This window comes from Scylla paramamosain, chromosome 10 (genome assembly GCF_035594125.1).
Source record: "Scylla paramamosain isolate STU-SP2022 chromosome 10, ASM3559412v1, whole genome shotgun sequence".
Lineage (NCBI taxonomy): Eukaryota > Metazoa > Arthropoda > Malacostraca > Decapoda > Portunidae > Scylla > Scylla paramamosain.
Window position 1 is genome coordinate 3,119,711 of NC_087160.1, and position 22,790 is coordinate 3,142,500.

The following is a 22,790-nucleotide window of genomic DNA, read 5'->3' on the forward strand; positions in this document are numbered from 1 at the left end:
AAAATTTCATATAGTAGTTGATTTCCGTTGAAATTGTTCTCGGGAGCAATTTACACAGTGGGCGCGATTTTACTCATCGCTTCCACTGTGCCAAATCCCTCCCGTTCCAAATTATTTCCGGCGGGAGAAATTTTGAGCCGGTAACGATTTGGCACGACACCGGCTAAAAATCAAACCGTGTTGGACCTTCTTCAATGATCTTCAATCATCAGCGCAATCCATCAATAATACCCATGTAGCATGGGTATGATGGCGCAAATACAAATACTTTTCATGTTATGATAAAATTTACAAATATAAATAATTCCTTATTCCAAAAATACAAATACTTCTCTCTCTCTCTCTCTCTCTCTCTCTCTCTCTCTCTCTCTCTCTCTCTCTCACGTTAATGCTTGTTCTGCTCAAAGATCGAAATTCTTAAGGACTCATAACTCTTAAGTGAATCCCGGCGAAGTCAGCGAGCGACGTAACTATGAATCATGTGTTTTGTTTTGCTTTGCTCTACGCTTCTCAGTTCAACTTACCACACTTTCGTGTTGTGTAGAGTAACAATCGATCCTTGCCAGTGAGTGCCTAATCTTGGTCGGTATGTATATGGAACGTATATGGGCTTTCTAGAATCCTTGATGTGTATATTTAACTACTATCTATACCTATTTCATGTACAAGTGCATTTATCAGGATTGTTGTTATGTTGTCACATCATATTCACTGTTACCTGCTGTGTATGTTTAAGCTTATAATTCCTTAATAATTATTTCAGATATGGTGAGAACTGTCATGCAAAGCCCGGATGCAAGTGTTGAAGAGTGGCAAGTCGCAGCAAACAACAATGTACGGTGTGAAGTCCGCGGATAATCAAGTTTTCGCGCCAAAAGCAAGACTGACTCAGTGTGTTAACTTCTGCACCTGTGGCTGTGTATTCGCTGCTGCTGGAAGGGTAAGATGTTAGTTTAATTAAGTTGTGGATGGAAGTTAAGTAACATAGCGCATCACCATACCAACATCCGCACCCTCAGTATTACAATAGTACATATGTAGCTGATTATAATACTTTCTCTTCCTCTGTGTCGTAACTAGCTTTTCTTTTAATATTGTGGTTAATGTAGATTTATGGATCAAACAGGCACGTTCAGACATGCTGTTATTGTTTGTTATCTACTTACTGTATCCTCTTGTAACGTGGAATACACTCTATATTGTGTTACTTTCTTAGGCTTACCAAATTTACATTGTGAGCCATCATTTTGTTTTAATTAAGATTAAGGTTTTTGTCTTGAGCTGAATCATAAATTAGACATACCAGTTTCTCTCTCTCTCTCTCTCTCTCTCTCTCTCTCTCTCTCTCTCTCTCTCTCTCTCTCTCTCTCTCTCTCTCTCTCTCTCTCTCTCAGTTTTTTATTGGATGTGTGGTCATGTGTCCGATCGTTCGTGAAATATATCAGCAGACGTGTGGTGGCTAATGCAAGTGAGCCATGCGGTGCCAACTAAGGAATACATGCACTGCCTCGACTTCCTTGATTGCCACCACTTGAGTCCCCGAAGCAGGAGCCCCAGGAACATACAATTTTGGCCCGTATTCTGAAACATTTTGCTCTTTCGTCACGATTATTTACGACGGCCACAGAGATGATTAGCCGGTTTCTACAAGAGTGTGTTTCCCGTTATTAATGTAGAAATATTGTTAATCTATCACTAGAACCGTAAAATCACCCTTAAAAACTAGTGGAACTTCAACTAGAACCTTTTGAATGTAATCGGGATGAGAGCATAGCGTTTCAGAATAAGGGTTTATATACTTTAATCCATTACCGTTAATAGGATTAATTATCAGGTCGGCTTACAACAGTTCACAGTACAAAATCTTAACATGAACAGTTACCATTTGTCGTACCGCGCTTGCGTAGTGTGTCCCAAATTACCAGCTGTGCACAAAGCTAGCGGATGGTGACCCTGTAATGCTGGCGTGTTTCTGACTCCCTGATGCCATTGGTGTGAATAACATGGGAACACTTGATACCATGGACTTTTCCCGAGCGTGTGTACTGTTTGAAGTGTGTGTGTGTGTGTGTGTGTTTAGGTTTATAGCAAGAAACGTATAATTTTGTTTTAGAGTGACGTTTTACAGTAAAAAGGAGGAAAAGGTTAAGAAATTGGATAGATATAAAAAGTAAAAGGGAATAAAGTCTGAGAGAGAGAGAGAGAGAGAGAGAGAGAGAGAGAGAGAGAGAGAGAGCGCCACCTGTTTCGAATCATCTCCCCCCCAAAACAAGTTACATCCTCCTGCTACCAATCACTGCCTGCTCTGACTCAGCCAACTCACTGATAGAGAAAACGAATATTATAACCATCCACCATTTCAATGATTACTTACATGCGTGGTGGGAGTAAAACCGCAGATGTAATGCCGTGCTGTTGTTGCTCTTGTTAACATCAACATCATCATTATCATGTGCGAAAGCAGTTAACGACGATGTGACAAAAATATGTATATAAAATTAACACAGATACTCAGACTCGTGTGTATACCGTGTGTATATAATTTTCTTTTTCTGGGCCGCAGAAACTATCGAAGAAACTTGCATATAAAAAGTAAAAATCTAAACATCAGTGAGCATTTTGTGTGAGAAATTATATAGCATCAGTTAAAGGGTTGAAGACTTGAAGGGTTCGTGAGCCCAGCCGAGGGAGGGAGGGAGGGAGGGCGGGTGGAAGACACACTAGGCTAGGCAAGACAAGGCAAGGAAAGGGAGGGAAGGCACATTTACACCCACATTCCTGGCCCTGCGCAGCCACCCAGACGCCCGCTCGTCTCAGCCCGCCCATCCACACTCGGTATATTTAGCTGAGCCCTTCCCCCGTTTACCTATTTACGTGAATCCCCAGGTAAGCTTTCATTACTGGATGCGAGTTTTATCTGACTCGTTTAATTTTAGTTATGGTTGTATTGTGACTAATGCTCTCAGATCAATATTGAGAGAGAGAGAGAGAGAGAGAGAGAGAGAGAGAGAGAGAGAGAGAGAGAGAGAGAGAGCAAAAAAAAGACAAAAAAAAAGTTTACGTAGGAATATAACAGCAACAAACCTTTTACTTCCTCATAACTGTTTGAGGGATTAACTAACTACTTTGTTTAAGGACTGACTTACTAACTATAAACTATCTGGTAAAAAAAGTATTAATAGTGGATCATGAGAGACGAAAGGAGTACATCAGTAAGTAAACAGAAAAAGAAAGGACAAGGAAATGGATCATAATTTTCACATTAATCTTGTTTACTTGAATTTTCCTACCCCATTTCTCCCACCCCACCATTTCCTCTTCCTGTGGCTGTGAATATACCCGCTTATAAACCTTTGCCACAGTTACCACCCACCCTCACCTTGCGTACCCCGCCCACCTCTTCACCTCTATCCTCCCGTCGCTCTATACTCTCTATCGGGCACTAACATATAAGGTAACGAAGGTGTCAGCCCTGCGCGTGTGTGGTGTGTGTGACTCTCTGTGTGTAAAGTTCTCGAGTCCTTAGACCCTTCACCAGCTTTTCCTCTTTGTGTGTATGTGTGTGTGTGTGTGTGTGTCCCTCATCCTCGTGCTATATATAAGTACGTAAAAATATTATGTAACAGATGCAAAACGAGAAAAAAAATAACAGCTCAGTGCGTCCCTTTTATGAATCGTTGCTCTCTTGTTTAAAAATATTAAGTATGCTTTGATTTATTAAGATACCACAGTCTTTATTAAGATACCTCATCTTGTGTGTGTGTGTGTGTGTGTGTGTGTGTGTGTGTGTGTCCCTCATTCTCACGCTGTATCAGTTTATGGACATTATAAAACATGAATAAAAAAAAAAAGCAGCATTGATCACGCGTCACAAAAATCATTACTTCCTTGTTATGAATTTGAAGTATAGGCTTTGATACCGCAGCCAAGCCTCGTCCTATTGAATCAGTCCCTACTTGAAGTGTAAATAAAGAAGCACCGATTGTTTTACACCAGATGGGCGGAACTGAATCTCTACATATTTGCTTCCTGTCTTGTGTTGATTTACTTCTTTCACTGGCAATGAAACAACTGAATCTTCTATCTGGATTTTTTTTTGTCTTCAAGTGCTGATTTACTTCTTTTACGGATAAGGAAGAAACATTTGTTCATGCCAGGTAGGTGGCACTGAATATCTTAACTTTAGCTTCCTCTGTTTTTTGTGTTGAATTGCTTATTTATTTTTTTTTACTGGTAAGGAAACAACGATTGTCTTTACCAGATGGGCGGTACTGAACCTTTTAACTTTGCCTTCCTTTTCCATGTCCCAGTTCACTTTTACTGCAACTCAGACTCATGCTAGGCTAGCCGCTGCTCAGAGTTGAGGAAGTTATCGAAGCTTGAAGATTTACTGGAGGGGATGCTTTGACTGTCGTTATGAGAGTGCTACATGACAGTTAATTAACATTTTTACGAGGTATTTACAAGACTGGCAGTTAGGAAATTTTACGTGGCAGGCAGTTAGGAGAGCTCACGAGCCTTACGTTAATGATATTTATGAGATTACATGCCAAGGAGACTATTTGCCGATTAGGAGACTACTTGCTAGTTAGGAGTTAGTGTACGTGGCTTGGTGAAGGGAAGTCCCTCATCCTTTCCAGTGATATAAGAAAACATAATAAAGAGTATGCGATTTTGCAGAGAAACTTATCAGATCAATTAAAAAAACAAAACTTATCAGAAAAAAAAAATTAATGTTGTTTGAATACTGCATAGCCTTAAATGGTTTAGTTATATCATGAAGAACGAGAAGCTTGTTACTCATCCCGGCTCCCAGTCTCATCACACACATTGACCAACAAGATGATAGTCTGGGGGCGCCGTGACGTCAATCCCTCCGGTGAACATGCCGCCGCCGCCACACTGCTCAGATGTTTGCTTGATGGCAGGACTGGCTTACTGTTTGGTGGGTGGATGGACTGGTTTACTGTTTGGTTGATGGTGGACTGATATGTTGTGTCATTGATAGCCGGCTTGGGTTTGTGTCTGGTTAATGACTGAAATGGTTCATTGTTGTAATGGTGAACAAGGGAGAAGGAAGCTGTCCTCGTACTTCACTCAGTTACTCATCCTTGTAAATACATGTAGACAGTACGCATATGTAATAAAATCAGTAGGTAATGTATGATATTAATCTATAGATCCACACATATATTGGAATTTTGTACTATTTCTCGATTTTATAGAAAAGATTCTGCCAACACAAGTAGGTAATGGGCCACAGCTCTGCCGCGTCCTTCATACCCCAAGACTATCGCAGCAACCTGACGCCGCCCTCGTGGCAGGGCTGAGCGCTGCACTTTATCTTATGATTAAAATCTGTGTGTGTGTGTGTGTGTGTGTGTGTGTGTGTGTGTGTGTGTGTGTGGCGAAGAAACGAGGTACTGAGAGTTGGTTCAGGTATAACTTGTTCGAATTACAAATGATAGTGTACCGTACATTACTAAGAGGAAGATAATGAAACCACCAGGAACTATTATAAAAAATAAATATTATTTATATATATTTGGTAGGTAGCTGGTAACACATATAGCTATAATTAGTATCCATGTTGTAATACAAGGCGCCGCGATGCTGCGTGTGTCACGGTGCTTTGCTTTCATAACTCATTCTCGGCTTAATCCACCTCTTCCACGGTGGGGCCGCGTCCCGCCGAGGGTCCCGCGCCGGGGCCGCCGCCCTGCCCGTGGATCTTGCTGGCCAGAGGGCGCCACGCCTGCTCCAGCTCCTTCATCTGGTGCTCATACTCCTCTTTCTCGGCTAGCTGATTGGCGTCCAGCCAGCTGAGCGTCTGTTCCGCCTTCTCCTCCACGGCGCGCTTCTCGTCGGCCGACAGCTTGTCCGCCACGGAGGGCTCCGAGAGTGCAGACTTGACGCTGAAGCAGAGCGCCTCCAGCCTGTTCTTGACTTCGATTCTCTCCCGTTGCTTGGCGTCATCATCCTGGTACCGCTCCGCCTCGTTCACCATCCTCTCGATTTCCTCCTTGCTGAGACGACCTTTGTCGTTGGTGATGGTGATCTTGTTCTCCTTGCCCGTTGACTTGTCCACCGCTGACACGTTGAGGATGCCGTTGGCATCAATGTCGAAGGTGACCTCAATCTGCGGCACGCCTCGCGGCGCGGGGGGAATGCCGCTCAGCTCAAACTTGCCCAGCAGGTTGTTGTCCTTAGTCATGGCGCGCTCGCCCTCGTACACCTGGATGAGCACGCCGGGCTGGTTGTCTGAGTAGGTGGTGAACACCTGCTGCTGTTTGGTAGGGATGGTGGTGTTGCGCTTGATGAGCGCCGTCATCACGCCGCCCGCCGTCTCGATGCCCAGGGACAACGGCGCCACGTCCAGCAGCAGCAGGTCCTTCACGCCCTCGGACTGGTCGCCCCGAAGGATGGCGGCCTGCACGGCGGCGCCGTAGGCCACTGCCTCGTCTGGGTTGATTGACTTGTTAAGTTCTTTGCCGTTGAAGAAGTCCTGCAGCAGCTTCTGGATCTTGGGGATGCGGGTGGAGCCGCCCACCAGCACCAGCTCGTGGATACCGCTCTTGTCAATCTTGGCGTCCCGCAGAGCCTTCTCCACGGGCTCCAACGTGCCGCGGAACAGATCAGAGCACAGCTCCTCGAACCTGGCGCGAGTGATGGACGTGTAAAAGTCGATGCCTTCGAACAGGGAGTCGATCTCCACGCTGGCCTGGGTGGAAGAGGACAGGGTGCGCTTGGCTCGCTCGCACGCCGTCCGCAGACGACGCACGGCTCGCTTGTTGTTCTTCAAGTCCTTCTTGAATTTGCGCTGGAACTCCTGCGCGAAGTGGTTTACCATTCTGTTGTCGAAGTCCTCGCCGCCCAGGTGGGTGTCACCAGCCGTGGACTTCACCTCAAACACGCCCTCGTCGATGCTGAGGATGGACACGTCGAAGGTACCGCCGCCCAGATCAAAGATGAGCACGTTCCGCTCTCCGCGGCCGCCCACCTTCTTGTCCAGGCCGTAGGCGATGGCGGCGGCAGTGGGCTCGTTGATGATGCGCAGCACGTTGATGCCGGCGATGGTGCCCGCGTCCTTGGTGGCCTGGCGCTGGGAGTCGTTGAAGTAGGCGGGCACTGTAACCACGGCGTCCTTCACGGTGGTACCCAGGAATGCCTCGGCTGTCTCCTTCATCTTGGTGAGCACCATGGACGAGATCTCCTCGGGGTTGAATGTTTTGTTCTCGCCCTTGAATTCTACCTTCACCTTGGGTTTGCCTCCATCGTTCACCACCTCGAAGGGCCAGTGCTTCTTGTCGCTCTGGACTGAAGGTTCGTCAAACTTGCGGCCGATGAGGCGCTTGGCGTCAAACACAGTGTTGCTGGGGTTCATGGCCACCTGCGGGGACAAGACATGCGTTAGGATACACCTGAGGCTCCTGATGCTGCATATGTCACTCTAAGACAATGAGAAAGGTATTGCAAGGGAAGACATGAGAGTGAGGAGGAAGATCAATTGAGGTTAGGAGAGAGAGAGAGAGAGAGAGAGAGAGAGAGAGAGAGAGAGAGAGAGAGAGAGAGAGAGAGAGAGAGAGAGAGAGAGAGAGAGATCATGGAGCAAAGGAAGAAGAGGCGTGAAGGGACAGCGAGGGCAGACTGAGAGGGAGAGAGGCACTGAGGTCAGGACGGTCGGCACGAGGCACTCACTCACCTGGTTCTTGGCGGCGTCCCCGATGAGTCGCTCTGTGTCTGTGAAGGCCACATAGGAGGGCGTGGTCCTGTTGCCCTGGTCGTTGGCGATGATCTCCACCTTGCCATGCTGGAACACACCCACGCAGGAGTAGGTGGTGCCCAGGTCAATACCGATGGCTGGGGCTGTCATTCTGTGGAGGGAGAGAGAGAAAGGAGGGTGAGACGGAGACTCCAGACAGGGAAAGATAAGCTGGTGTGGATACTTATTGATTTTATTTATTTATTTATTTATTTATTTATTTTCCTTTTTTTTTGTGTTTTGTTTGAAGTGTTTTCTGGAGTGTGTTTGTAAGGAAAGTGTGTTTTTCGGTGTAATATTGATAGATATTTTGTTTTTTGTAGGTGTTTTTTTATTTATTTTATTTTATTATTTGTTTATTTATTTATTTTTGTAGGGTGGTATCTTGGGGTGTGTTTAGGTGCTTTTTGATAAGATAAGGTGTTAAATGTGGAGTGACGGCAATGGTCACCTTACTCCAGGCGAGGAAAAGTTGAGTTCGTGTTGATTATTCTGTTGTATTGTTTCGATAAGGATTGTATCTTCAAGAGGCACTAGCATTTATTTTAAGTCGTGCTTCTAAGCTGCTAATGAGATCGTTAAAGTTACTGTGTGATGTCTATAATATTTGTTTGTTATCTACCATCGTGATGTACTTCATGTGTCTGCTGAAACATGTTAGTGTCAATGTTTATGTTCAGGAGGGACGTGTGTGGCACTGGACTGTCATGACTGGCCGCGAGTGTGGTGTCAGTAATGAACCACTACTGGCACATCAAGCGGGGATCACTAAGTAGTCTGTATAACTTGATATACGGTAAGGTTTTGGAAGTTTCTGTAATAATACATAAATTCCAGAACCATAAGTCTATATACCTCAAGATGCAATCGAGTTTTGGTTGCTTTTACTTGCTAATGTGTTAATTTCAGAAGCTCTTGTCTGTATAACTCAAACTGCAGTCAAGATTCACTGTTGCTTAATAATACACTGAAATGCTAAAGGGAAGTGTTGGCCGCAGTACTTACTTGTGCTGTAATGCGATGTGTTGGGGGGGGAGTATAGACTCACTTGAGCCTTGCTCGTATTGTCGTTGGTTCACTGTCTAGTGCTGTACTGCCGGGTGGTGGCGTGTGGCACCTTATATACAGGCGCGCCGCGGAGGAGTGGAAGGTACGAGAACGCCCCAGAATTGACGCACACCTTCCACTAGGCGGGGCTTATTAATAGCGGGCTTGGCTTGCCTCATTATGACAAAAAGTTGCTAGGTAAAAATGGCCACTGATAGAACTCCTAAATGAAGATCAAAGATTTCTCTATAAGCTTCTATGAGTAAATTCACACATTATAGTATATGATCGGCTGAGTGTGTGCACCGCTTGACGAGGCGCGGGCCGAGGGTGCAAGAAGTTAGTGCCACTTCCTTGCTCATGTATATTACATGTTTGATTAACTCTCTCTCTCTCTCTCTCTCTCTCTCTCTCTCTCTCTCTCTCTCTCTCTCTCTCTCTCTCTCTCTCTCTCTCTCTCTCTCTCTCTCTCTCTCTCTATATATATATATATATATATATATATATATATATATATATATATATATACACCCGGAACTAATTTCGCTGACCCGATTATAATTTCCAACTCACTTTTCGATGAACGGCAGAAGTGGGTTATCATTATAATTGTAATTATTATTATAATAATAATAATAATTATTATTATTATTATTATTATATTGACGTTTTTATTTCAGTATTTGTAGCCCTTGGTCATTTTTTTCTGCACGTAATGAATTTATATATATATATATATATATATATATATATATATATATATATATATATATATATATATATATATATATATATATATATATATATATTTGCATGCCTATGCTGAGAACATCTATACTGTGCTAATGGGAAAACTCTGACCTGGTGTAAGCCTGAATCATAGAAACGGGAAACTTTTTTTTTTTCAACTAAAGATTAGCACTTTTCTATGTTGTCAAAATGGTTTACCAGTCTTCTTTTTTTTTTTGTGCTCTTTTTATACCAGGTTAGAGTTTTCTCCTCAGTACATCAGATATTATATAACAAAAATGTGCCTGGAACTATCAGTGTTATGCATCGCAGTGAAGGTTCCGCTACGTGTGTGTTGCCTGTTATCTACCTATCTGTCTGTCTGCCTGCATCTATATATAACACTGGCTTGATTTTGACAGTAAGGCACCAAGCCAACAGGTGGTGGTGGTGGTGGTAGTGGTGGTGCATGATGCATTTAGGGCGGCGGTGGGAGGAAAGGTCTCTCGCTTCACACCTGGCCGTGTTTTGAGACGCTGCGGCCTCCCTGCACAAGTATTTGCTGGTACCACAGAGATTATTAATCGGGCTATCATGCAGGTTTATCCCTTTGGTAATGTGAAATCTTTGTTGTTATCGCGAGAATCATTACAGAACCCTTGAAAGCCTCACTTGTGTGCTCCGAAGTCTAGGATTAATCGGGTTATCATTGGTATTCCTCCCGTATTCTTAAACACTGCCTTCCCCATCAGGACTGTTTAGAAAAGCTACAAAGATGATAAGTCAACTTCTCTTTTTTTTTCTTTTTTTCTGTTGAAGGTGCTGAATACTTGACAACCATCCCTAGAATCAAACTAGAATCATTAAATTTACCCCGTTGATTATGCAAAATCCTTGTTCATTTATCGCTAAAATCATGAAAACCCTCCCTTGTTAATCTATCTCAGGAATCATGAAAACACTCTTGAAATCTATTTGCTCTAGGTCTAGGATAAATAGAACCCTACCGGAAATTCTAATAGCTTGCATCCACTAGAGCTTGTCAAAAGTGTTCAAGAGATGACGCCAGAAGCTTCTAAAATTCGAGCCCCGGTGCCCGCCCACAGTAGGGGCGGCAGCAGGGTGGGATGTGCGAGGGGAGTGATTCACGAGTGCCGTCACAATCACGTCACTGAAGTTTCGTCACATGTTTCCATCTCGCTGTGTTAGGTGGCCATTTAAACTCCGCTATTTTTGGAATGTAAACAACTTTTTTTTTTCTTCCTATCTACTAATGCACACTGCCAGAACTACGTAACTCCTTCATCGTGTCCTAAAAATGTTTCCTTTCTTCATACACAGTCATTCCTTCATGCAGGCTGCTGCTGTTGTCATTCTGTACTGTGATAATGGCATCATGAAGGTTTTGTTGATCCTTTTTTTTTTTTTTTTTTTTTCTAGACGCTCCCGCTGTCGTCTTCAGGTTAGACATATGTTGCTAATGTCACGCAGAATGCAGTGTTCATGTAGTCCCCGTCATTTCTGCCATGCATTACAAATGCGGGGAGTGTTCGAGATGATTGGCGAGCGTCGAGCGTGGGAGGGGCGGCGCCTGTTGGGTGTGACTTCCTACCTCTGGCAGGAGGCGGGGCGGGACGAGACCATACACGAGGAGTGGTGACGCAAGTCACGTGACTCCAGCAGATACTGCTGAGATGCCTGTTATTTTCATTAACGGAATGACGTGCACTGCTTGATTTAGGGACTCTAGACGAGTCCGGATAGTCGTGCAGCATTCTGGAGCCTTCCAGAAGCCTGGAAGTGTGTGTGTGTGTGTGTGTGTGTGTGTGTAAAAGGTTTCGTGATGCAGAAAATCACATTGTTAATCAAATAAAAAAACACCTTGAGTTACCTTCACGACATAACCTTCTCACACATTACATAAATTCGTAAGGGAAATAACACAGCTCGTTTACATGTACATATATATTTCTCAAGTGCATACAATTGCTGAGGAAAAGTAAACAATCGCTATCAATGCCCCAGTGCCCCGCGTCCAGCACTGGCCAGGGCGCGCGGACGCAGGGGAACCAACAAGGAAGAAAGAGATCGCTCGATGAAGCAGCAAGCATCACACACACACACACACACAGTGCCAGCCGTAACTTCACACCACACCTCACGCGTCTCTCTCCACAATACTGTGTCTTATTACCCTCCAGATGTGAAGGCATCCCACTGCCAACACCGCAATACTTTAAGACAGTCCACCTGTCAGTCAGTCAGTCAGGCACAGGCACCGATCGAGTCTTGAGTCAAATCGTTCATCCAGCCATTACATTCTATCATTCCCATTTTTCACTTCCCCATCCACTCCTCCCTGCCATACCCAACTACCCATATCTCATTTCTCCATCCATTCCTCACTGCCACACCTCACAATACTTATCCACTACTGTCACACCCCACTTCCCCCCACCGCCATTCACTCGCGCTCATACTTAACTTTCCCATCCATCTCTCATTGCTGCACTTCACTTCCCAATCCACACACTCTCATACCTCACTTCCCAATCCACTTCTCACTTCTCTACTCAGTTATCCATCCACTCAAGGCCACATCTCAAATAACCATCCATTCTCATTCCTCACGCCTTGCTTCGCCATCCACGCCTCATGCCACACCTCGGACACTCATCCATGGTCACCTCCCATACTTCACTGACCCGTCTACTTCTTGCTCTTCTTCACCATACGCATTCATCATCCACAGTCATGCAGCAAGTCTACATTCTCTCCACAGCCAAGAACTTCTGTCCTTCAGACATATAAAAGCACATACAATTCAAAGTTCCATTGGTATACAAATGGATCTTAAATGATAAGAAATAAGATCATTCATGAGCTCCACGCTAATGGCTTGCACAGCTTACATACTCATATTGCCTCAACTAAGAAGAGACCATGAAAAGAACATTTGCCTCAGTAATGTTTCATCCACTGATCTCTGTTACAACTGGGACTGATTTTTGTGTGTCTTCTGATTGTATTGTTTCTCAACTTCCAACAACAAGGGGGTTTTATATCAACATATTGAAGAGTATCAAGAATCGCATTGCCAATAACTTTCACAGAATACAAAATGTCACCATAGCATTACTTGTAATTTTCTAAATACACAATTCTAGGTTCACAGTTCAGTATTATAAAATTTTAAGAGGAAACACTGCTTCCCCTCTTTATATCTTGTGATGTAGCCAATATAAGTAATATAATAGCAACTTCATGGAAAGCATGTATTTTGTAAGGATCTTTAAACGATTTAACATATCCGCTACAATAATGTGTAATGTGACCAATTCTTATACAACAGTGACTGCTCAGGATAAAGTTCTTATACATCTATAATAGTTCTACAATTCAAATTTAACATAAAAGTACTATCTTCATATTGAGCAACAGGAAAAATTTAAATAAAAGCACATAAAATGTCATAAAAACAATAAAATAACATGTGATGTCTGAAATACAAGTTTAATGTATATATAATTTGCTTATAACCTTGTACAGTAGATAGTGGGGCTTACTGGTGACTATTCCTAAGTAAGTAGTGTGTGGTGGCTTTTGAGTGCCAATGGCAGTTGACAGCAAAGCAGCAGCAGATGCCCTGATGGCCACTACAGGATGTCAGGGTCATGATGCCTGGATAGCTATAGACACTACCTGTCCTCTTCTGAGAGATCAGTGGTTTCACTCCATATACCTTGTGTTAATTTTGATATGATGAAAATCTACTAATTTTATGAGTAAAATAAATACCTGTGAATTACAAAAATAGATTTGGTATCTTCAATTTTACAGCGTGGGTTTAGTAATACAGTATGTATACTGTAACATGTTTGGTGTGCCATAAGCTGACAACACAACACTGCATCACTCTGAAGTGGGTCTTTCACTAACAATTCATCTCCCTTGCTTCACTTTACATCCCTTCGTATCTGGCAAAGCTGACCACTTTTTATCAATTCATTTTTTTTTTTTTTTGTCTCTTCTGTTTCCCTTTTTTCTTCCCCCAAAGGGGCTAGGAGGAAATACCAGAAAAATACATTGATGCTTCATCCTAGCCACTCTTCTGTAAGGAAGATGTTAGCCTCATACACGCAGATAAATTAAAAATGTTGATCTACCTTGCAGAGTCATCTCATACTATCTATCTACATGCCAAGCCAATACTCCCTGGAAAAGGGTTTATCTGACAGATGTACATGTAAACTTCATCTGATTAAGTAACCCAGGAAGCCTTTCCTGCACAGACACAGACAATGTTGCTGTGAGACATTTCCCAGCAGGTGATTAGTTGAGTATCAGTAATCTGTGAGCAAGCAGACTGTGTTGGTCTGACCATGTGTGTTTAAGATTTCCTTAAGCCTTCTGACACGGAAAGTACAAAAGATAGAATAGTCACTCGAGAGATCAAAGGAGATGATGGAAGTCCTGAGAAAGGCTTTTGGAAAGCAAAGGATTTATCAGGTAGGACCTAGTGTTTTGAATCATCACACTTTATACGTTTTTTCCACGTGAAATCTGCACCTGGAACCCCCACACTGAGTTTCTAAGAGGAAAGCTTACTGGTCGTCGACGAGAAAATCACCTTTCCATTTTAGTGTTGTCCAAGTACATTTGTGACCCCATCTTGATATGCAATGATAAGCCACATCAAAAAGTGCTCTGTGGTAGAAAATAATTCAAACAGGTTTCAGGTGTAAGGTTCAGATGGATGCAGCAGAGATGAGCTGTGTGACAGATTGGCTGAGCATGTTCACCTGTCTGGAAGTCATCAGTCAGGAAGTAAAGGAGGAAGACTGACTACCAGACACAGATATGTGGGTTTTTGAGACAAGAGTCTGAAATACTAAGGTTTACTACTTGAAGGCACACATGCAGAAGTATTATGCAAATGCTAACAGACTGTGTGCATAGACTCAGAGGTAGGAATATGTGTTTATGAAAGCTAGTTTTGTAGGGCCATGGTTGCAGGCTGTCTGGCAATGCTCAGCTTAGACCCAGCAAGAGTAATGAGGGAGGGCGCCCCTTCAATGATGCAGTATTGTGTCATGTGCCAGTGAACAGTGAGATTCCCACTCTGATTCCATTATGTTAGGATTGGTGTACAAAAATGCAAAAACTGATTTTCTGTAGTGGAGACAATTTTCTGGTATCCCTTGAGACGACAAAATCACAGAAGTGTATGGATAACATCACAATCCAGTTGACTATGTACACAAGATCCCTATGTTTATTCTTAATAGTTCAAGTAATATGCTTTATTTATACGAGAGGGTAGCTTTTCTACACATGCTTATCGCTAGCACGATTTTAGTCACAGTCTATACTCGACTCTCTTGGGTAATAAGTTTATTTTTCGATAAATATGACTTACTTAATATTGCTTATACATGAGGGAGTTGTATATCACAAAAGTTATATAATATGTTGGGGTTCCTCCTCATCACCATCACCAATCAGCTTAGCCCGCATGGACTTACGGGTGAGGCCGTAAAACTTCTGTGGCTTGAGCTTGTGCTTGTCAGCTGTGAACTTCCAGCCAATGTGGCTGTGGCAAGATGAGCAGGAGGCAATGGTCCAGGCATACCTGAAACAGAGTGGGCATGGTTAAATATTCTTTGCTATAGCATCACTCATACTACAGCTGCACTGCTCAAGGGAGATAATACACTATACAGCTATGGAACAGTCACATGTTACTGTTATAATCACAAAAACAAAAAAAATCTTTAACCTCTTCTCCTTTCTATAAAAAGATTCACTGAGAGTTACCACTGACTCTCAAAGAGAGCCTCCTTACCCTGGGAACCATGAGTGTTCGGTGGAGGGTCGGGAGTAATAGGTGAGGTTGGTGGCCTTGGTGAGGGTGAGCATCTCGTGTACATAACCTCCGGGATTTACAAAGGTTCCCTGAGGTCCTTCAACTGACATAGAGAAAATGTCAGCAAAGTCTCCAATGACATTGCCACACTGGACACATGTCAACTTCTTGCACTGAAAAAAGTAACAGAAAACAAACAAATAAGGAACAAGGTCAAGGACATACAACTGCTTGTGCTCAAAATAATCACACTTGCTCATGCAGACTGAACTCAATAGTTTGGTATAATATATCTCAGTTATCCTACTTCTATTTCCTTTTTGGGAATGGCATTTGAACATTCTTGAGATCATTATCACGTCAGAGAACACCAGCAAGGCTGTCCCCTCACAAACTGGCAGCATGAGTTAAACAAGATTCTTATGACAATATAAGAAAAGACATTAAAAATACAAATACAAGTCAGGTGAAAGGCAACCGAACTGACCTTGGTGAGGACCGAGAGGATGTATTTGAGGCGCTGTGTGGGAGTGTTGAGGCTGAGGAGGAAGAGGCGGTGGGAGTTGTCAAGGGGGAGGTTGATGGCTGCCCAGTGAGAGAGATCTTGTGGGTCACGAGGCAGCTGAAATAAATCAGGGTTGTAACATCAAATAAACTGGGGTTGTGGCATCAATGTGTTACCTCCCCTTCACTACCATGAGACAGTTCCCCAGTTGGTTATGTGGAAATCAGTGTATTTAAGATAACTGTATTGCTTTGTTGTTACCTTGCCTTCATTGCCACTATCACAATAACCTGCATTTGATCTCTGTGTGTTGCCTTATCTTCACTATTCATGATCACAGCACAGCATTAAGATCAAGTCTATCACAAAACACTCCCCTACAGTTTATATCTTTATGTCATCACAATCAAAACAGAATTCCCTGCATTTCATATCTTGGTGTTACCTTGCCTTCACTATTCATGATTATAGCACAGCATTAAGATCAAGACTATCACAACACAGTAACCTGCATCTTACATCTTAGTGTGTTGCTTTGCCTTTACAATCACTATTAAATTCCCTGCAATTCATCTCTTCACCACTTGACATAAAAGAGTAAAGGCAACATGTACAGACCAACACTTACCAACTTTTACCAAATCACTCTATTGAGGCTCACCTGTAACTTGTGTGTGTGCTGCTGTTGGTTCAACTATAACTCTTGCTTGCTCTTAAGGAATGGCTCTTGTTGAGATTCACCTTTGACTCCTGTACTGTTAACGAAAGACTCTTGGTGACACTCATCTTTAATTTCTGTACTCTTCATGTAAGGCTCCTGTTGAGCCTCACCTATAACTCCTGTACACTTAATGAAAGGCTCATCTATGATTCCTGTACTCTTAATGAAAGGTTCTTGTGAGTCTCACCTTGACAGCAGCAGGCTTGATCATGGTGTTGTTCATGAGTTCATTGACTACCCTCTGCACCAGCAAGAGGTCATCATACTGGTTATACACCCACAGTGGCCAAGAGGTGAGCCAGGCATTTCTTCTCCGCACTCGCCAGCAGTTTGAGGTTCGAACAGAATCTGGAAAGCACCATGGTTCAATGCTAATCATTTTGGAAACTATGCAGTTTCTCACACACACTGGTCATAAAAGTATTAGGTAACATTGTGGTCCATTTGTAATTGATGAAACATAAATCTATACAAACTTTCGGTGACCGAGAAATGTTATACAACTAAATGAGCCGGTGTAAATATTCACCACTCAGCTAATTAATGGTGAGAGAAATAAACAGAGAGACAACCAAATTATTCTACATCTACTCTTTTGAGAGGGAAGTTTCATAATTTTGGATAATCCTTTTGTACTCTTTGAAAAAAATAAATAAATAAAATAAATAAATAAATAAAAAGATAAAAAGCAAACCATGCAGTTTCAGTTTCATAATTTTGCATACAGCAGATTAAGACCTTTGCATACATGACTGACTCTGAGAGTGTAAGAACAAGGGAGAATAAAGAGACTTCACTAGCCTACAATGCAGCTCTTCAACCACACCAACAGACATAACATTCAGCTTCAGAGTTAATGTATGAGACCTTTATCATTAAGGTATAGGACAGAGATCATAATTAAAGGCACATCAGAGTGAAGGGAGGTAATTAGAGGAGTTTCATAAGGATCTGCATTGATGTCATTGAAGTCCTTGATCTGTACAAATTATGAGAAAAAAAGAGCTGCACAAGACTGCTATGTTCTTACTGAGATCTCTCTTCCATGCTGCTTGAGAGGTGGCATCCTCAGGGCTGGGGAGTGTCAGCTTGTCAAGGGACTGGAGGCGCATCATCTCAAAGGGGTTGCCCATCTGGATCTCAGGCAAGATTTGCACCTTTGCTACAGTCAACCTGTCATGGGATAATAAGAGTTGTATTTCATGTTCAAGGAAACCTCTTTTGAAAACATACAAAAGAAAACTGTTCCAATTTTTATTATTTTTATTAATTCAGAAATTTTAAAACATCAAGGAACTATTTCATCAAGGAACCATTTATTTAGTTTAGCTCATGTATATCAAACTCCACTACTGTACATTACAATGTGTCCGAGTTTTAGGCAAGCAAGCATGCCTCACCTCTCAGTCTGCAGTACTAACCCAGTGATCTCTCTGTGTGTTGAAATAACTTTAAATCTTTGCCGACCTTTAGCCTTGATTGACATAGTCTGACTGTAATCCTCCTCTTGATATTCGTATATTTCTGCCGTTGTGCCATACTTTGCCAGCCCTGGCCTGCCGTCCTGTGTGGGCCTGACGCAGATGAGACAGATGAGATATGAATCATTATTAGTATTTATATAAATGCTGCTAAGAGAGTGAATGATGTGTGTATGAGTGTGTGGTGCTCTGTCCGGGCCAACCTGTATGAGATTACTGGCCTAGTATATGGACAGATATCAATGCATGTACCTTTTTTATGTAACATTGCTTTTAAAAATGATGAACTGGATGCTTACTTTGAATGAACAATGCCAAAAGTGCCATCCTTGAGTATCACTGAGCGAAGCATGGACACCTGGACAGACTGGGAGATGGAGAGGGGCAGGGTCTGGGTGGGCACCAGCACCAGGTTCATGAGGGAGACGTGCTGCAGCAGTGGCAGGCTGACGCAGTCATTCTCCTCCTGCACAGTGCGGCCTCGAAGCTCCTCTGTCTCACCCAGATACTGAAAGTGGCATCATTGGTTTGTACGTTTTTGTTTTTCTTTTTTACAAGATTTCTGTGTACACAGTGCCCAAAAGTCCTTAAATATCATGTAAAACCTCCATCTACAGTCATACAGTGACTTTACAATTCAGTTCATTCTGAACTCTTCACAGCTGTGAATGCAAGATGAGTGATGGAAGAAAGCAATGGATCCAGTTTCATGAATGGTGCAACCTTCCTCTTTCTTCCACATTTTAACTTACTAATCACAGAGGCAAACATACAGGATTCCCTTTTTAGCAGTCTTTATAATAACACACAGGATATACATGAATACACACTATGTTAATATTTCAGGGCTGCCAGCATGATAATAATAATTAGATAAAGAAGTACATACTAATGCTCACCACATGTCTGGAAGGAAGGGTGGTGTCATACATCTCACCGGTGCCATCCCCCTCACTCTCCTCACTCTGGTCTGAGTCCTGGTCCTCGTACTCCTCGTACTCGCCATCATCTGGAAGTCACATGTGAGCTGGCACATACATTCATCTTATAATGCAGGAGTAAGGCTGCTGATATTTACCTCAAGGATATTACTGAAAAAAAAGGTTTAGTGCTTTACTGCCATGGTACCTTACTTTATAAAATTTTTTTGTCCCTATCTTTCCATACCTTCCTTTTATCAATATTTTTGTTTGATTATAGGTTCATATTACCCATATAAAATACTGGTGACTGCCATCCCGTATGATTTTCTCTTGTTCATGCACCCTGCAACAGCCACACACAGTAATAGCAAGTCTTTAGGATGCTATGTATGAATAAGGCAGGCTATGAAAACAATTGGCAAAATGCTATAATAACTGTTAAATCATTGGTATGGAATCCTCTCCCCTGAGGTGAGATGTGTATAAAAAGAGGTCATGATTACAGGCGGGTGGTGGCACTGTGACAGCTGAAGGTACACAGCAAGGGAGTTGGTCTTATTTCTATAATTTGTGTGTCTGTGACTTTGAGTGCACAAAAGATGTAACAAGATTATAAGCGATTTTTTTTTCTTTTCTTTTATGTGTGGTGATTGTAGGCTAAGGGCAAGACCCAAGGGAAAAAAAGCCCACTAATTTCCTGCTCTTAAAAAAAAATAAATAAATAAAAATAAATAAATAAATAAATAAATAAATTGAACAGAAAAGTTTCCAAAATGGAGGCCAAATAAGTTTTGAAGACAAAATATGAAGAATATTGGAATGTTTGAATACACAACATGTAGGAGAGGCAGATGACATGGGTGAGAACAAACCACCTGTGACATCCTCATGCTTATTTATTTATTATCTTTTTTTTCATTTATTTATCTTATTAAAGTGGCTCTCCTGCAGCAATGCATGGAACACACAGAAAAGACTTGTGCTGGAGTTGTGAATGCAGTGGGTGAATCTCTACTTCATAGAAATCTAGCTGCACAGATAACATATGAAGGGCTTTCTAATTAAACTTAATTCCTTTCTAAACAGTACAGTTTTGCTCTATGGCAGTGTTTCTTATGTGGATCCCCAGTGGTTCATGGAATGCTACATAGGGTCCCATTGGTTAGTTTGAGCATCAGACAAATTTTACGACAGTGTCCTATATTCTTATCTTTAATGCACAAAATTCCCTTGGTTTTTTACTATGGTGTGCATCATATTGGGATGGATATTCAACCACCATCTAAGGAGACTCATTCGTACCAGATATCCAAGGCTCAATACATGTAGAACCTCAAATCACATTAGCTACTTTTGTTACAGTGTTTACCTCAGTGGGAGGGAAATAAGGGCCCAACACATCAATAAATTTAATAAAAGGGGTCTACTGCATGACAAAGCTTAACCACCACCCTGTGGGGAACGGTTTGGATAGTAAAGTGAGGGGTATAGGGGGATGGATATTCCGTTTGTTGACTATTGTTTAGAGTTTTTCCCTCAAAACCATATTTTTCTCTGTAGATTTTTTAAAATTTTCCAAATTTGGCCTATTCTGGTCTCCCACACCCTAAAAGCTCACTTTCCCACCAGGTGCCCGAGGCAACAGAATACATAATGAGCCGCTATTGGTAAGATTTACCCAAATATCCTTACAAGGGAGCTATACTTTAAGCAAGAGATTGTGCAGACGCTGGTGACAGGTAAATTATAGAATGAATGAAGAGAGTGAATACATCCAGTTAGGGCCAATCAAGTGGTGTCTCAAAAATAAGTAAGCAAACATTATTTCAACAATTCCCATATTTTCTTTCTCCTTCAATTCTCACCACTGTGTTGGGTGAACCTAACCAACTCCCACCATTATGTTTGGACACACACACACACACACACACACACACACACACACACACACACACAAACAAAATAAGTCCCCCCCCCACAACACAAACACAGGTATACACCCACACACACCCATGCCAACTTCAGAACAGCACACCACACCATAAGCATTGTTACCTCCTACCATGGCATTACATAGCCACTCCTCGTCTCCCACAGGCCTGGCACTGCCCTGGCACGCACCTTCGTCCTGCAGCGCCTCCTCCGCCAGCACCATGTCCAGGGGCTGAGGGTCTAGTAGGGCCATGTCATCCTCCTCCAGCACGTCCATCTCCTCCCCATCATCCTGCTCGTCTTCCCTGGCCGGCCTGTCATCCATGTAAGTCTTTAGGTACACTGCCTCCAGAACAGTGTTGATGCTGCTGCTTCTTTTCCTGCCTCTCCCTCCCAGACCTCCCGTACCTCCCTCGCTCCCTGTCGCGCTGGTGACGTCGCTTCCTCGCCGACCCGCTGCTGCCAAACTGCGACAGACTGCACGCGGGTTTACAAGGAAAATAAACAGTGATTGCCTAAGTTACCTGGCCTGACTATGGGTATGTTTCCTCTCATAGACAGGATAAATATACAGGGAAGTGTGGGACTGAGTAAAGCTGAATGTATGGCAAAATGGTGTAGGCTGCACGAGTCTTGACCTTACCTGCACACCGAGTCTCACCCAATGAAGTATGGGATATTGTAAAGGAGTATAACTGAATGCTCGAAAGACAAAATCGTGGGATATAAAAAAAAAGTTCAGGAAGACAGTAGGGGAGAGAACCACGAGTAAGAGGACTTAAGATGTGATACGGTGCGATAGAGATTGCAAAATTTAATTTAGCTGCTGCCGCAGGTACTGATTATTTTATCAATTATTCATTATATTCATGATAAATGTGTAATATATGTTTAGAAGATTATAGCGCACCGCCGCACATTATAAGACTGGAGGACATGTTATCTTTAATTCCTAGGAAAGCATTAGATAAGATTTCCGCATCTCCAGTCTACATTAAAGGGTGCGTCCGTGTCACATCAAATCAATTCATGACGCATCATGAATCGCCACTCCATTTTAACATTTATTTGTATGGCCCTCGAACTAAGCTGATTAGAAGTTCCACCAGCATACTTTAAGACACTACGGCAGACTCCAGGTCCAGCTCTATATGTGACACGACGTGACGTGACGAGACTACGCATCTCTCTCTCTCTCTCTCTCTCTCTCTCTCTCTCTCTCTCTCTCTCTCTCTCTCTCTCTCTCTCTCTCTCTCTCTCTCTCAAATAATTTTTCATAGTATGGACATGGGAGAGGCTGCAGAAAAAGAAAAGATACTTTATTTCGTGCCGTTAACACTTGACACCCACCAAAGCGATGTTTTTTTTTTTTTTTTTTCATTACTCCTGTCAAATGTAATTACCTGAGGAAGTACTATTCTGTTTTTTTTTTCTGAAATGATGTGTCAGAAATGCCCCTCTTTACGTAGAGTTTAAGGCTTGTAGGCATACATTCCACACACATTCTCTAATCTCAAGGCTCATAAACATTCGTTCAGGTGATGCTATTGTGCTACCCATGATAGAGGCGGCTATAAAGGGTACCTCAATCTTAGATTTATCTACTGAAACTCATATCCTTTCTATTTCTGCCTGAAATCTTGTCACTCCCGTCCTTCACCTTATTTTAAAAAAATCTATAAAAATCATCATCAATAAGAAAGGTTAAAGAAAGTTGAGGAAAAGATGACGAGGTTTAATAGAGGAGAAGTGGTGTTCCACAGACTGAAAATTATATCTAAGGCCGCTAATGTTGCAAAAATTAATGAAGAAAAAGTTGAGGGG

At 42.5% G+C, this 22,790-nt stretch overlaps 2 protein-coding genes across 3 annotated transcripts; both read right to left on the reverse strand.

The window, feature by feature from the left end:
- Window positions 1–5,510: 5,510 nt before the first annotated feature.
- On the reverse strand, window positions 5,511–8,910 carry LOC135104100 (heat shock 70 kDa protein cognate 4-like). Its single transcript, XM_064011061.1, has 3 exons — window positions 8,768–8,910; window positions 7,703–7,874; window positions 5,511–7,390 (listed from the first exon to the last, which is right to left on the reverse strand). Exons 2-3 carry the CDS (start codon window positions 7,871–7,873, stop codon window positions 5,657–5,659), a joined length of 1,905 nt encoding a protein of 634 aa, XP_063867131.1. The 5' UTR covers window position 7,874; window positions 8,768–8,910; the 3' UTR covers window positions 5,511–5,656.
- Window positions 8,911–12,847: 3,937 nt separating this feature from the next.
- Window positions 12,848–21,291, reverse strand: LOC135104101 (protein cereblon-like). Of its 2 annotated transcripts, none has more exons than XM_064011063.1 (9): window positions 21,156–21,291; window positions 19,011–19,120; window positions 18,411–18,619; window positions 18,052–18,204; window positions 17,661–17,803; window positions 16,818–16,978; window positions 15,892–16,026; window positions 15,384–15,577; window positions 12,848–15,170 (listed from the first exon to the last, which is right to left on the reverse strand). In XM_064011063.1, exons 1-9 carry the CDS (start codon window positions 21,289–21,291, stop codon window positions 14,999–15,001), a joined length of 1,413 nt encoding a protein of 470 aa, XP_063867133.1. In that variant the 3' UTR covers window positions 12,848–14,998. The 2 variants fall into 2 exon arrangements, with proteins under 2 accessions (XP_063867133.1, XP_063867132.1); XM_064011062.1 differs by having other exon boundaries at window positions 21,090–21,291.
- Window positions 21,292–22,790: the final 1,499 nt, after the last annotated feature.

Coding starts and splice junctions, on each gene's coding strand:
- LOC135104101 (XM_064011062.1), bottom strand. CDS start 21,291: ATGGATGACAGGCCGGCCAGGGAAGACGAGCAGGATGATGGGGAGGAG. Junction 18,620..19,010: donor CCCTTCCTTCCAGACATGTG/GTGAGCATTAGT, acceptor TGCCACTTTCAG/TATCTGGGTGAGACAGAGGA. Junction 16,979..17,660: donor AGCATGGAAGAGAGATCTCA/GTAAGAACATAG, acceptor GGTGCTTTCCAG/ATTCTGTTCGAACCTCAAAC.
- LOC135104100 (XM_064011061.1), bottom strand. CDS start 7,873: ATGACAGCCCCAGCCATCGGTATTGACCTGGGCACCACCTACTCCTGC. Junction 7,391..7,702: donor GGGACGCCGCCAAGAACCAG/GTGAGTGAGTGC, acceptor TTGTCCCCGCAG/GTGGCCATGAACCCCAGCAA.